We start from the raw sequence: 16,034 nt of genomic DNA on the forward strand, positions 1-16,034 counted from the left end.
GGAGAGTGTTCAACATGGGGTAGAGGATAAAAATCAGAGAAGAAATCTGGCTACTCTGAGGAGGAGGAACACAACTGGCAGGACATCCCCCAAGCCTGGGTTAGTAACACTGCCTGCCAGCAGCTGCCCTGGAATACCCAGAGATCTGGAGGTAGGCGAGGCAGGAGAAACCTACACACACACACACACACACACACACACACACACACGGCACTATGACCTGCCCACTTCCCATACACCCTGTCTATATAAAACCTTCTAGAATAAAGGGTATCCAATTTCCTTCTGAAGCCCCATTTGCTCTCCACCATCACCCTCAAAAGGCCACACACCTCCTCCATATAATCTTATTATCCTCTGGATGTGACACTGATGCTACAGGGTAAACACAATTCAGACTGACCAGGGGATTCCCGACTGGTCCACAATGTGTAAGAGAGAGTTCCTTTGGTTTTGTAGAGAAAAACTCAAAATATACCAAGCCCTACATGTGCTCCACATTATGCTCTGCCCATTTCAGACAGCACCCCCTGAACAACCTGTGAGGCAAGGGGGTAATATCCCCATTTGACAGACAAAGAAACTGAGGCTCTGGCAGGTTAAATGTCTTCAGAACATTGCATGGTTAGGACATGGGCTACGGGGGCTAAACCTGAATTTATCAGAGGCAGCTCACCAGATCAACCTGCCCCAGTCTGACATTGGTTTCTGCTCACACAGCTTGCCTTTCTGCTTTACAAAGCCTTTTAACACATATTTCTGATCACCACAAGCCAAGCTGGGCTTCTGCTGACATCACATCTCACACAATGTGCCAATCACAGGGAGTATTCAGTGAATGACCATTACTGCCCTGACATGACTAGTTCTCAACAGCCCAGAGCTCTATATGGCATCAAATGAAACCATCTTCACTCTACCAAAGTATTCTTCTGTCTCCTGCTCTGGGCTGCATCCGCTTCAGATTACTAGTGGATGCTAGTAAGCTCCCCACGTGGGAGGTCCAGAGCTGCATGGCACCATCAGCCCCTGCTGGAGCCAACTAACCTACTAACAGAAAAATGCTTGTGCTAGCAGTCATGGAGTACTGAACCCCATCTAGTGATGCTCACAGGGGATGCTGGGTAGCCTGCTGGGAAGCCTACAGTGAACCCCAGGAGCAGGTGGCTCAGCCATTCACACCAGCTGTCAATCAGGGTTCCAAAGAGGCAGCCCTCCCACCACATCTGGACCTCAGGGAGGTTCCACCTTAGCACACAAGAGACTGTCTTTTAATATGAAATGGCCAGGGGCACCTGGGTGGCTCAGTGGTTTAGCCTTTGCCTTCGGCTCAGGTCATGATCCTAGCAACCTGGGATCTAGCCCCACATCGAGCCCCACATCGAGCCCCACAACAAGCCCCACACCAGGCTCTCTGCTCAGCAGGGAACCTGCTTCCTCCTCTCTCTCTGCCTGCCTCTCTGGCTACTTGTGATCTCTGTCAAATAAATAAATAAAATCTTTAAAAAATAAAATAAAATGAAATGGCCAGTATTCAAAATTCTGCTAAGTTTACATAAATATGCAAAATTTTATTCTTCCCTCAAAACACTAGAAGTTTTGGCAACACCAGGTCCACTCTCCTGCATAGAAACAAGGGGCTTGGCTTGAGCAGCAGCTGTCTGCTTACGGACCAGCACAAACCAACTTCACTCAGAAGTCATTTTTGTCAGCCCCGGGGCAGTGTGTCTGCAGTCTTTTCCACAAAGGCTGAGTGGGAATGCCAACATGTCGGCAGATCCTGCTTTTCAGTTGTCCAAAGACTACACTGCAACTATTTATTTCTCTGTTCATCAGTGCGGTATGGTTAAGAACCTAACAATCACAGCATTGTTTATCCATTGCAAATGGCTTCACCCCATACTTTTTCTTCCAGCTAATTATGGATTACAGCCAAATATGCTGTCCGCACTGCCTACTTAGAGCCGATTCTCCTCTGACAGGAACCCACCTATGTGAGCTGCCAAGGCCTTGTCAGAGAAAGGGCTGTACAAATATGCACTTCTCCTTCCTGCCCTCTCGCCTCCTGCTTTACCCCCAAGCTCCCTCTGAAGCCCTGGAGATTCGCAGGAATGCTCTGGCGGCCTGCCCGGGTGCTGCCCTCCTGGGGTGGGGCAGAGGCAGGCTGGGTGCAGGGCTCTTAACTCTGGAATGCACTTCCTCCTAGAGGTGCGGAGGCCCAATCTTTGTGGACTCTAAACACAATGGCTTTTTTGCTACCAGGGAATTTATTACTCATGATGGAGAGGTTTAAAAAAAAAAAAAAAAGGCACTTTAAATTTGCAGACGACTGAAACACAAGTTAAGGGGAGTAGTCGCTAAGTTAGACTGAATTATTTTAACTTCAGAAATAAAAGAATGTCTCCTACAGTAACAAATCATGCACTATCAATGTTATAAACTAACAAAAAACAAAGGCCTCCTAACACAATTTGGTTTTTATTATATATAGATGTTAAATGAGGTGAGAATTTATATCTAGAACTCCTGAAACTGTAGTTCTAAAAAAATTTTTTTAGGGAAAATATCAGCAGAATTTAATCTATGAACATTAATAGCTGCTCTGTTTAGAGTTAAAAAAAAAAAAACCTATCTTTTGTTTAAGCTGTAACTCCCATTTTTGCCAAATACAGTACAATCGAATTAACTTTTTCTATGTCTCAATATCAGCTTGTTGCCACTTTGTCAAAATATTTAAAGGAAAATTTAAATAACTGTGGCAACGTCATTTAGTAAAGTAATATTTTTGTTTCCTTGGGTCAGAAAAAAAGTAATTAAAACAAAACAAAACGAGAGCTATTGTTCCTTTCCTGCCCAGCCACCCATGAAACCCATGAAACAGGGAGCTTCTAAGGAAGGAGGCTGCCAGAGCTGGGAGTGTGGGGGGAGGAAGGGGAGGGCTGAAGGACTGCCTGTAGTGGCTGAGAAGGAAACAGAGGCCAGAGGGCTGCAGCCACCCAGTGACCTAAAGGCCACTCCCTCAAACATCCCCTCCTTCCCCCAGGCAGCGGCACCTTCAAGGGGGACTGGCAGTGCGATCTCCGATCTCGATCTTCTATCTCTGTAGGTAGGCTTGAAGCTAAGCACAGCAGGTCCTCAGGCTCACCAGAGTTCCTGCTCACCGGAGTCCCCTTCCTCTCACACACATCGCAGCCCAGTTTCACAAAGAACCACCCATCTTCTTGGGGCCCAGCGGGCTGTGACAAGGAGCACAGCAGTGACTAATGTAAGTGAAGAGAGGAGGACCCTCTTCCAATATTCTGGTCTGAGTCTGAACCCCACCATGACCTTAAGAGTCTGCATGGTTGAGACCACCAGCTGGGTTCAATTGAGGCTCGAAGCAGAGTACATTTGAATTAGAGGAAAAAGAAAATACAAGATTTGAAAAAGCAGAACAACATCAATCCCAGCCTCAACCACATCCTCCCCGTGTGTGACAGCAGCTGTAACACCTCATCACTGGCATTTGCTACGTGGTCCTTCCGACCCAGGACAGTCACACCGTCACAAGGAGGGTCGCCTCTGGATCCCAGAACATATCAGGGTTTTGTGGAATCTGGGCTTGGTAAGTCAGGCTAAAAGTAATTCAAAATCAAAGTGAAAGGTGTACACAGCAAAGTCTTAGTTTCTAAACACAGCTTTGTTTAATCCTTTTTAGATTAAAAATGTTGAAAATATACTCTTATTTAAAATATATGTAATAGGGGCACCTGGGTGGCTCAGTGGGTTAAAGCCTCTGCCTTCGGCTCAGGTCATGATTCCAGGGTCCTGGGATCGAGCCCCACATTGGGCTCTCTGCTCAGCAGGAAGCCTGCTTCCTCCTCTCTCTCTGCCTACTTGTGATCTCTCTCTGTCAAATAAATAAATAAAATCTTAAATATATATATATATATATGTATATATATATATATACATATATATATATATATATATATATATGTAAAAAAGTAGCATGAATGCTTTAAGCAATCACCACAAGGAGATTCACTCAAGTTATATTTATAGTCTTCAAAATTTCAAGTGTCTTAAACATCCAAGAACTAAAGACTGGTTGAATAAGTTATGTCATGTCTGTACATCTGTGTGGTGGAAAAGCATACAGATCATAAAATAGAGCTAAGAACATTTCAAAACTTATTAGAACATATCCATGATATATTATTAAATAAGAAAAGTGGATTGTAAAAGATTACTATATCGCTTTTGCAGAAAAGATATACAAAAAACTAGAAGGCTATATAATAAAGTGTTAAGTACTAGAAGAATGGAATTGAAGATGAAAGATTTTTTTTCTTCTGAGATGAAAGGTTCTAAGTTTCCTAACTTTTCTTAAAACAAGCATGTATGTATGTATACATGTATTTTTATGTAAATTCTACACCTAACATGGGGCTTGAACGCAGGAACCTGAGATCAAGAGATGCACGCTCTACCAATTGAGCCAGCCAGCTTTTATGATAATAAATATATAATGTGCTGCACTTTTTTTTTTTAAAGTAAACTCCATGCCCAGTGTGGAGCCCAATGTGGGGCTTGAACTCACAACCCTGAGATCAAGACCCCAGCTGAAATCAAGAGTCAGAGACTTAACACACGGAGCCACCCCAGCACCCCATGATGTGCTGCATTTTAAAAAGATTTCCCAGATGCTGAGAGGATGTCCTTGAGAAACTTGGGTGGTACATTCACCACACCCTCATTCCCTATGGAAGAGAGACTCAACACAAGATGAGTGGGGAGTGGGGGGATATTTGGGTTCAATACCATCCTCGTGGGTTGTTCTCTGCCTAAGAGAAAAACAAAAACATGGGTCCCCAGGGGGTGCCTGGGTGGCTCAGTGGGTTAAAGCCTCTGCCTTCGGCTCAGATCATGATCTCAGGGTCCTGGGGTGGAGCCTCGCATCAGGCTCTCTGCTCAGTGGAGAGCCTGTCCCCTCTCCACCCCTGTCTGCTTCTCCACCTACTTGTGATTTCGCTATCAAATAAATAAATAAATAATCTTTAAAAATTTTAAAACGAAACAAAACATGGGTACCTAGGTGGCACAGTGGGTTAAATGCTGACTCTTGATTTCAGCTCTGGTTATGATCTCAGGGTCCTGAGATGGAGCTCTGGGGTCAGGCTCTGGACTCAGCATGGAGTCAGCTTCAGACTCTCTCTCCCTCTCACTTTACCCCTCCTGCCTGTGCTCACTCTATCACTCTCTCAAATAAATAAATAAGTCTATTTTTAAAAAGAGAGAGAGAGAGAAACAAAATCATAAATTCCTGTTCCTAAATTAATCAGCTACTGGAATTTGGGCATCCAAGGAGAGCCACACACCTATACATAAAGACAGTATTAGAGCAGTATTCTTCTTTTTAGAAGAAAAGGAGCTACCTGAGGTTTGTATAAAAAGAAAGTGTGAATCCCCCATCTCGAATAGGATGAAATATTGATTTGAAGATGGTCTGGATAATTTCATGAGGCATGGCAATTCAGACACAGCATAGGATCTGAAAGTTCGATTATTAATTACACCACATTTGATCCAAATGGGATTTAAGATTCATGTACAAAGATAAATACAAAAAATTTAAGATAAAGACATTAACTATTCAGGCTAGAATTTTCATCCTAAGCCACCTATTTATTATATAATCTTGGACAAATTATCTTTTTAAATCTTAGTTTCCTCACCAGCCAAACAGAGATAATGATAATACTCATGTGACAAAGTAACCAAGTGCAAATCATGTCTTATTTTTGCCACTGCAAAAGAATTTAATTTCTTCCCAGCTCAGTGAGAGGGAGGGACCTATAGTCAGATCTAATTTAACTTTGGAACAGTAAGTCAGGTGACATTCTCAGTCAGGAGCTACAGAGCAAAACACTTTCATCACGGACTTGGCATAAGGATTAAATGAAGCAATGGATGTCACAATGCTATGTCAATTGCCATGCAATGTTCAGACAGAGATTACTGTTAGTAAAAATTCCACTCATTTCTCACAATATGGTAAAAACAAAAACCAGGAGAGCTAGGTTTTTATCGCAGTCCTGCCCACATCCTGCAGCCAGAATCACGCCTTCATTATCTGTAAAATAAGAACATATTCTCTGCCTTGCCCTATCTCACAGGGTTATTGTGGGCTCAAGTGAGACAGTATATGAGGAAAGTCCAGGGGTGCCTGGGTGGCACAGTCAGTTAACTGTCTCTTGGTCTCAGCTCAGGTCATGATCTCAGGGTAGTGAGATCGAGCCCCACGTCAGTCCCCATACTCAGCGTGGAATCTGCTATTCCCTCTTCCTTTAATCCACACCCCCCTACTGCCCTCCAGGGTGCGCATTCTCTCTTTCTCATAAATAAATAAAATCTTTTAAAAAGTCCATGGAATGTATTAGACAAGGGTGACCTAAAAGTAAATCAAACTCAGTAATGTGTAATGTCACTTTACAGTATAATTCTGTGAGTTCTAAACATTCAACATGGTTTAAAACTGATTAGGTGGTTTTATTACAGAAGTAGTCTTCATTTAAAACAAAATATCCAGAGGCGCTTGGGTTGCTCAGTGGGTTAAAGCCTCTGCCTTTGGCTCAGGTCATGGTCTTGAGGTCCTGGGATTGAGCCCCGCATCGGGCTCTCTGCTCAGCAGGGAGCCTGCTTCCCCCCACTCTCTGCCTGCCTCTCTGCCTACTTGTGATCTCTCTGTGTCACATAAATAAATAAAATCTTTAAAAAAAAATCCGAGTAACCCAGATGCCCATCAATAGTAGAATGGATAAAGAAATGATCATAACACAGAATATATATATATATATATAACACATATATATAATATATAACACAGCAAGAAAAATGAATGCACTTTAGTACACAGGGCATACAGCAGTGACAGACGCAAAACAGAAACAATACACATCATGATTCATTCACATAATGTTACAGATAGGGAAAATAAACTTGTTTTTTCAGGGAAGGATACACAGTATTAAAATTATAACAAAAAATAAGGAAATAATTACAAAGTCAGATGGGGATTGTCTCTGGCTGGGGAGGGAGACTTTGGGGCTACAGGCTATATTAAATTTTCTGTGTGTATGTGCAAGTGTACATATATATTCATGTATGTATGTACACTGTGATCACTTTCCTGCCCATATATTTCACAACAAAAGACCAACAATTACAAAAAGTCCACTGAATTCCGTACAGATTAAGTTACGTCAATAGTGTTCCCTTTTATTTATTTATTTATTTTTTATTTAAAGAACGTTTGCTAAGAGTTTCAGTTCTAATCTCAGATACATCAAGCCAAGAGATTACTCAGTTGGGATTTTATTTAATCTCTTCAAAAAGAAAATATAATCATCAAGCAAGTTGTGGTGATTCAGGCTACTGGTCTACTTATTAGTAATTTCTAATTGCTGGGACATTTTCAGGGCCACATGAAACATTCTACCATTAACAAAAGGAAACTACACGGCTATGCCCACCCGCACACATCTCACACCACCACCCTAAAAGGAAATGCAAAGTTACTTCAGTGACTTACCAGTTGGCTGTGTTTGTGCTATTCTCTTTGGGTACGTCTTGCTTCGACTTCTTGCCACATTCTGATCTGGCCGAGGAAGCTGAATAGAAAGATCTCGACTCATTTGCAGAGCTGTCCTGCCACTTGGAAATGCAACATTTTGGTTAGCACAGATAAAACCACACAGCCACAAAATTAAGCACTGGCTCACTCGAATATCTACAGTGTCTGGAGAGGGAAAAAAGGACAGACTCACGCAGGCCCCGAGTATATACACGTTTTCAACTGGTTCTCACTGTAATGTTAACCAAGGGCTAATAGGAGAGTCTTAGGTTAGATAGAAGGATGATCTTTCAGAGGGAGAAACGGAGAAATTTATTAAAGGAGTTAGGTTTAGACTTAAGCAGAATGATGAGCTATAAATAGGGGATGCTCATGGTCTTCTAGCTCTAAATAATAAATTACAGTGGGCTAAAGTAAACAACAGCAATGAATCTGTGTGAATCAGTACGTCTCTGGGTTGTACTTACACAGCAAGTTGTAAAGCATCCCTTCCCCCACAGGACCACTTGGTATGATTTTTACCCGAACCCTGCTGTGGCATAATCCACCATGTATTATGCTCTCCTCACTTGCACCAGATCAAGTGCCCAGGAAGATTCAGAGCTAGCCCAAAGCCCATGCAAAGTGCTGCTTCTCTAAAGAGTCAGAGGACGCAAGGAGGTGAGTTCTCCTTGGGAATGGACTAATCTTCAAGTAATCTTCCCGAGCAATTGTGCAATTCTGCTTGCTGGATTTCAGTGAACATTCATCTTACTGAAAAATTATTCCACAGCTGCTGAATTTGAGCCAATGAGTGATCCTGACTTTCAGGGGATAATATCATTCAGGTACAGGAAAAATACATTTCTGGATGTTTAGTTTGATTCATCACAAAAAGAGCCACGTATGGGAGGAAAACAGACTTTTAATGGCTCAAATCTTATTCTTCCTACATTTACAGGATAATTATTACTGACTCTCTCCCCAAAAGAAAGGAGACTCAGAAAGCAAAATTCCTATGTGCTTCTGTGAAAGTCTCCCCTAGTGACTACCCCAATTACCTTTACTAGAAATAAAAAGATGCTTGAAATACTCATAAAAGGGACTCCTCATCAGGCTAATTGGGGACACCACTTGGTATGAGCTACCACGGGAATTTAAATGGCAGGTTCTATCTGTGAATGTGCTTTATGTTCAGTAGTTTACAGAAACCAGGCAGAAGGGAGAGGAGAAAACCTATGACAGATTTTCTTTCACTAAAAAAAAAAATTTTTTTTTAAAGGTAGCCCATAAGGTAACACAAGTAGCAACATCTCTCTCCTGAAAAACTAAAAGAAAGAAAGAAAGAAATCCACATAAAGAGCAGAATTCCATTATTATAAATGGTTTGAGGTATAAAGATAAGAGCCACTTACAACAGACTTTCTCTGTTATCAGAAAGACTTGGGTACTGTGTACCTCACTGCAGAGAGGAAGAAATATTTGTCCAAAAAATATAAACCAATATGTGGGCCACGGTGGCATTTTATAATGAGATTTTACTTTATCATTCAATTTTTCCTCATGGTTTCTCTCTCAGGAAAAGAGGAGAAATAAGAAAATCCTATTACAAGATTAATAAAACTGTGGTCCAGAAACATAAACTGATCTGCCCCAGCCTGTACAGGGCTCCAGACCACAGTCCGTCTTCTGACCTCCAGACGGCTGTCACCCAGCCTGGTGGCACAGAAGAAAGGGCAGAACATGGAGCCGTCTGGTTTGAGGTGACAAGGCCCGCTTAAATCAGAGCTCTGTTACCACTGTGTGGTCTTCAACAGATTCTTTTTAAAATCTCTTGGATTCTCATTTTCCTCATTGAAAATATATTTCTACTTAGCAGTCTCTTTTTTTTTTTTTTTTTAAGATTTTATTTATTTATCCGACAGAGAGAGAGATCACAAGTAGGCAGAGAGGCAGGCAGAGAGAGAGAGGAGGAAGCAGGCTCCCTGCTGAGCAGAGAGCCCGATGCGGGACTCGATCCCAGGACCTGAGCCGAAGGCAGCGGCTTAACCCACTGAGCCACCCAGGTGCCCCTTAGCAGTCTCTTTCTGAGCAGAAATATTCATGGACAGTATTCTTACTATTTTCTTGTAGCAAAAAGTATGGGATGAAAATAGAGATTTACAATGTAAAGTGTTAGAGTTCCTATACCTGTCTAGTGGCTCTCCGTAGTGACAGGAAATAGTTTTGCTTCCCCCATAATCACCCACTTCCCTGCCTCCTTCCATGTTGGCCCACACACTCTGCTGGGGAGGGCAAAACTGGCAATCCATGGGGTAAGGGAGAGGGAACAAGTGTAAAGACATCTGGGCTCAAATCCCAGCTTTGCCACTTATTAGTTCAAGGTCTTCAGTTCAGTTACTTTATTTGGGGGGGGGGGGTGCTCAAATTTCTCATCTGTATAAATGAGGATATGACACCTCCCATGGCAGGTCACTGAACAGATTAAATAAAGCAACACATTTAAAGCACCTGACACAAAAGAGGTCCTCGTGAGAGCATGGTCTCCCCCACACTTAAAGAAATGTGGGAAGTTCATGTGATTTCAGTCCTATAAGAAGGTCAGCTGGGTCCCCAGGGGGATTTCTCATGCCTAATTCTCATTTCTGGAGTATAAATTCTATACACCTCATTCCTTCATTCTAACCAGGAGTCACCTACGACTTAACAGGTGAAGGCAAAGTCAGTTTTTGAGGGGCTCAAAGAAAGAGCTCTCAGTGTATAACAAAATATTTAATCAGAACTTATTTCAAATTATTCCTATCTGATAATAAAACAACAACAAAAGAATTAGATTTCTGATTTCAGCTCAGTTTACCCACAAACCTTGAATTTTTGAAAGGACTGGCAGTCACAGATCACTAAAAACATTGAATTTTTTCCTTCTTAATAATTCCTATTTCTAAAGGATGTTGGAATCTTCTTGGTATTCTGTAAGCCCCAAGATGCAGGAAAGAGTATAAAGAGTAGAACTCGGGTCTTCTTCCATCACGCACGCACCACTGTAAACACAGACACAATTATACTCACAGAACACGCAGACACCCACATTCACACACCACAATCACTTGTCATGCTGTTCTTTATCCCCCATGCTCTGAAGGCCTGCTGGGTACAGGAGGGGGCTGCCCATGTTTCCAGAACTCTGCTTTTATTCCACGGTTTCTCTAGAGTGTTTCAAGAAAGGAGTAACCATATGATGTTTGTTAAAGGCTGGTTGCTTTTCCTCTTTAGACAATTAATGGTAAACGGGCTGGTGACCACCCAGCAGTCAAGAAACCCATCTCTGTGTGAGCCTAGCTCTGGGCAGTGGGGCTGAAACATCTTTCTTCAGGGATGGTATAATGTTAATGCTTCCTACACAGACACGGAGATTTGGGTTTCATTAAGACTTACTGGGGAGTTAATACCATCCACAAAATTAGAACAGATTTAGCAGAGCTTCCAATTCTGCAAAGGTTACCTTTAATTACTTTCTCGGAAGAAATGATATTTAATATGCAAAATCCAATAACCTGCTAATAATAATTCCCAGTAGCCACAACATTTGCATTTCAATAAATTTGAGAAATCAGGTATGGGTAAATTTGTGGAAACCAACTACAGCATATGTTAAACAGCATAATTACAATTTTAATAGCATGAACACTGACAGATGCCTTTTCACTAGCTTCATTTCAGTGACAGGGAAATAGATTTACACATTCTCCTGATAACCCCAAAAATGTTTTATGCCCCAACTGGAAAAACAGCCCAAATACTATCAGCTCTTCTCAGTATAAAAGTAAATATTCTTTCCTTAAATTCCTTGTTAATTATAGCACTAACTAGGAAAGAACCTTAATGACCCAAAGGTTAAATTTTTAAGTATCGATGAACAGTTTCATACAAATACCAAGAACATCTATAATACAATAATAAAGTTCTTTTTTAAAGTATTTATTTATTTATTTATTTATTTGACAGACACAAGTAGGCAGAGAAGCAGGCAGAGAGAGGGGGGAAGCAGGCTCCCCACTGAGCAGAGAGCCCGATGTGGGCTGAGATCATGACCTGAGCCGAAGGTAGATGCTCAACCCACTGAGCCACTCAGGTGCCCCAATAATAGTTAAGTTTTAAATCATCAAATGAGCAAGTACCGAAGTGAATAATATGTGACCATTAATGCACTAAGCATTTATTATTAATCTCTCTTTTATTGACACTCTCTCATTTCAAATTCAGGACCCAAAAAAGTGGGTTTAAAAAAGAGGAGTTAAAGTTTGGCATATCACTGTCCTACCAACACCTGACTTGGCTTTATTTTTTAAGTCTCCAAGGTAAGCATTTCATTTAGCGATGTCTCCAGTGGAAGTGACAGAACAGTGTCCTACTTCTTGAGTGGCACTCCTACACCCTACCTGAGTTTTACAGGGCCCGGGACCTGCTTTTCACTCCCTGAATAATGCTGTAGCTTTATTTATACCGAAGTGGTTAGACCAGATTCTTTCTATCTCTGGGCACCTAATACCTTGGCTTGCAAGGCCTCTAACAGATTGAATTGAAACACAAGTTCTTTTTTACAACATCAAAGGTTCCCATTTTTAATGCTGGTATTAGACTCAATCAGCCTTTTCCTGCAACATGTTCACGTTTGCCTAATGGCCAAAAGCAAGGCCTTTTAAGTTAGACTGCCAGGAAGGGGACCACCCCCCATTTCCTTCTTCCTGGCTGTGTTACCTTGAAGAGTGACTCAACATCTCTGAATCTTAGTTTCCTCACCTATTAAGGAGGATAACGTTAAGAAGACTGCAATGATTCAGTGAATCAATAAATGAAAAACATTTACCACCATACATGGCACTTAGTAACTGCTCAGTCAAGTTTAGATATAATTACAGCATTACTACATGTAGGCTTTATGCAGCAGGAAACATGATTTGATCCACAATATAAAGTATACATTGTGTTACAACAGGGGATCAAGTCAATGTTCGAAGAACACCATTCAGCTCCAATTCAGAATATCTACTTTGTTTCATAATCAAAACATAATTAGATGGGCGCCTGGGTGGCTCAGTGGGTTAAAGCCTCTGCCTTCGGCTCAGGTCATGATCTCAGGGTCCTGGGATCGAGTCCCGCATCGGGCTCTCTGCTCAGCAGGGAGCCTGCTTCCTCCTCTCTCTGCCTGCCTCTCTGCCTACTTGTGATCTGTCTCTGTCAAAGAAATAAATAAAATTTAAAAAAAAAAAACATAATTAGAAATGAAGTAATAATTGTATCAAAATGTATGTCTGAAGATAATAAACTTTACCACATTCTAAAAGCCCTAACTTAAACCTGAAAGGCTGATTTTGTCAAATTTTTTTGTTTTCTAGACATAGGGCAGACAGAGAGAGAGAGGAGAGTGGGGAAGGGGCAGAGGAAGAGGGAGAAACAGAATCCCAAGCAGGTTCCACACCCAGCGTGGAGCCCAAAGAGGGGCTCAATCTCATGACCCTGAGATCATGACCCGAGCCAAAATCAAGTTAGGATGCCTAAGTGACGCACCAACCAGGTGCCCCTGTCAAGAAAGTTTTAATAAACTGTTACACTTGAAATTCATGAGCACTGTAGAAAAAGAAAAAAGATTTAAGTCATAAACTTTAATGTGCATGTATGTGGACAACTGAACTCAATATTTATTTATTCATACACACACACCCTTCCCCAAGGAAAAATGCCATTTACCTATACCGGTGCTTATAACTCATGGATCCAAACTTGCTGAGTTTTCTTGACAATGAATTTGATTCATTTTCTGGCATTCTAATAAATTTTTAAAAGAAAATTATATAAGAATTCATAAATACAGGTATTTATACAACACTTGAGCAAAAGCTATGGAGAATACAGAGTGCAACACTTATTCACAGCTCGTCGAAATATTTTATTTATTCTATATGTCGACAGGAAATAATAATCAGTTATTTTAAACTAATATTTGAAATACAACTATTCTCTAGGGTTTTACATAGGTCAGCTTAATTTCTCTAGTTAAGAATTTTGTCACTATGTTGATTTACCCATGCCATGGTTTTTCATGGTAAATCTGATACAGTGTTTCACTTTTCCTTTTATTTCGGGACTTCCCATCCCAGGCTACCTTTAACAGAACCTTCCATGTGGCGCTCATTGGCCCAGGCCCCACTGGCTTAGAGGTGATGTCTCAGACCTGCTGGGCCACATCCTTCACCTAATATAAACTCTATAAAGGACACTGGTCACTGTATAAGAATACTTCTTCAATGTCATACTATTTGGGAGAAGTGCTCCATGCACACCAAATAGGAATTAGGGGAAGAATGAATCTAGCTTGAAATTTAGAAGCAAAAAATAAAGCATTAATATATTACCTGATAGGATGTGGTTTTTATCTTTACACCATAAGGATTGAAACAAAAGTATTGCCACAATCCAATGGTCTACTCTTTACCCTCATCTTACTTGACCTCCAAGGAGCATGCGACACAGTTGCCAATTTCTTTTTCACCAGGACATTTTCCTCCCTAGTTCCCATTTTCCCATACACACTCCTGGTTACTCCTCTTTACACTCCCTCGTTGGCTCTCACTGCCCTCTAAATGCTGGGAGGATCCTTGGCTATCCGCTTCTCTTTCCTCACTTTTGCCACAGATGACTTCACCCAGTCCCTTTGCCTTAATTACCTAGTAATTACCAAGACAAGCCTTGGTTTTCCCAAGAGGCCTATACACCCAACTGCCTACTCCACACCTCTACTTAGATGGCTAAGAGGCATTTCAAATTTAGAATAGCCACAGAACATTTAATTTCCATTACCAAAGCTGCACTCTTTATATATAAACATCCTTGACCCTTTCTTGTAGTAGGAGAAAAGAAGGTATCTGTGATATGTGTGTGTGTGTGTGTGTGTGTGTGTGTGTACACGTATTAATATGATCCAGAAAATTAGGTGATTAGGTGGCTGAAAAAAATTAATAGAGGAGAAACACTTCTAAATTTCTACAGTGGACAGAAAAGAACTCTTGTTATAAAAACAAATCAATTTTCATTTATTAAAACAATGCATAAAACTTTCATATTAACATACCTAAAAAATGTATGATGTTCTACACTACACTTCCAAAGATGCTTGCAAGCTGTCTTACTTCGAGCTTCAAAAAAGAATGAGGTTTCATTGCACTAAGAGAAAAGAGAGAGAGAAATATAAATTACTGACCATAATGTTCTTTGTGTGACAGCCACCTTCTAGTTACCAAAAATTCAAGTAAGCAGAGAGACATTATTAACACATAAAACAAAAACCAATTATCTCCCGGTAACAATTTTTGGAGTGTTGCCTTAAAACCACCTTTACTAATTAAAATTACGAAATGTAAGTTCCATGTAAATCTTAGTGGCATCACCTTTGTCACCACACAACCATGGATGATCAGGGGCATGGCATGGAAGGACTGTAACCATTTCCATCATAAATGGGCACCCAAACAGGACACCACCGATAAAAAGGAAATGCCCATAAATCCAGTTCTTAGCTGGATTATTTTTTTAAAAGATTTTATTTATTTATTTGTCAGACAGAGATCGTAAGTAGGCAGAGAGGCAGGCAGAAAAGAGAAAGGAGCAGGCTCCCCGCAGAGCAGAGAGCCCGATGCGGGACTCGATCCCAGGACCCTGGGACCATGACCTGAGCTGAAGGCAGAGGCTTTAACCCACTGAGCTACCCAGGTGCCCCTTTGATGGATTATTTTTAAGGACTATACAGGCCCCATTTAAATTGATACATAAAGAATCTCAAGAGGGGCCCCTCTGAGGAGTGACCACAATAGTGATTTGGACATCTAAGCATGTCCAAATCATGTCTCAGAGCTTCTGCATTCTGCACCCAGTTACTGGGAGAATTAAATGACATGACCAAATAAATAAATAAATAAATAAATAAATAAAAGAAAAAAAAATACATGCTATGACAGATGTAAAGTACACAACAGGTATAATTAAATTTCAACTATTATTTTAATTCCATGGTTACTTACCTACATTTAATAGATAAGAAGTCATTCTAATTGGGCCGAAGATACTCTTTATTTTTTTAAGTGACTGAATAGCAAACCAAGCAAAATATAATAGAAGTACTAAATAATAATCCACAAGTCCTGTGAAGGTCTGTTACTGGTTTTTATCTAAGACAATATGAGCAAACTCAAGTCTCAAAGGCAGAAATGTCCCTGGAATGAGGTTTCTATGGATGTCTAAACACAAAACTGGCAAGGCAGAGGAGTCACTGAAAGGATCCTCCCCACCTTTTAATAAGGGCAGAATATTTATATGCATGAAATTTCTTCCAAGTCCATCTGGAATGAGGCTGCCCAGTTTAGAGGTTTATTTGTTTTTTTTTTTT

The 16,034-nt window shown here is 40.9% G+C and overlaps 1 protein-coding gene across 1 annotated transcript in view; it reads right to left on the bottom strand.

The window, feature by feature from the left end:
* EPB41L4A (erythrocyte membrane protein band 4.1 like 4A) overlaps positions 1 to 16,034 on the bottom strand; it is a 257,332-nt gene that overhangs the window by 66,409 nt on the left and 174,889 nt on the right. The window contains exons 11-13 of the mRNA XM_059418364.1: positions 14,724 to 14,815; positions 13,343 to 13,420; positions 7,574 to 7,695 (exon numbers count right to left, since the gene is read on the bottom strand). Of these exons, the coding sequence (XP_059274347.1) occupies positions 7,574 to 7,695; positions 13,343 to 13,420; positions 14,724 to 14,815 (292 nt within the window). The remainder of the gene's footprint in view (positions 1 to 7,573; positions 7,696 to 13,342; positions 13,421 to 14,723; positions 14,816 to 16,034) is intronic.

The sequence above is a fragment of the Mustela nigripes genome, chromosome 12 (genome assembly GCF_022355385.1).
Source record: "Mustela nigripes isolate SB6536 chromosome 12, MUSNIG.SB6536, whole genome shotgun sequence".
Lineage (NCBI taxonomy): Eukaryota > Metazoa > Chordata > Mammalia > Carnivora > Mustelidae > Mustela > Mustela nigripes.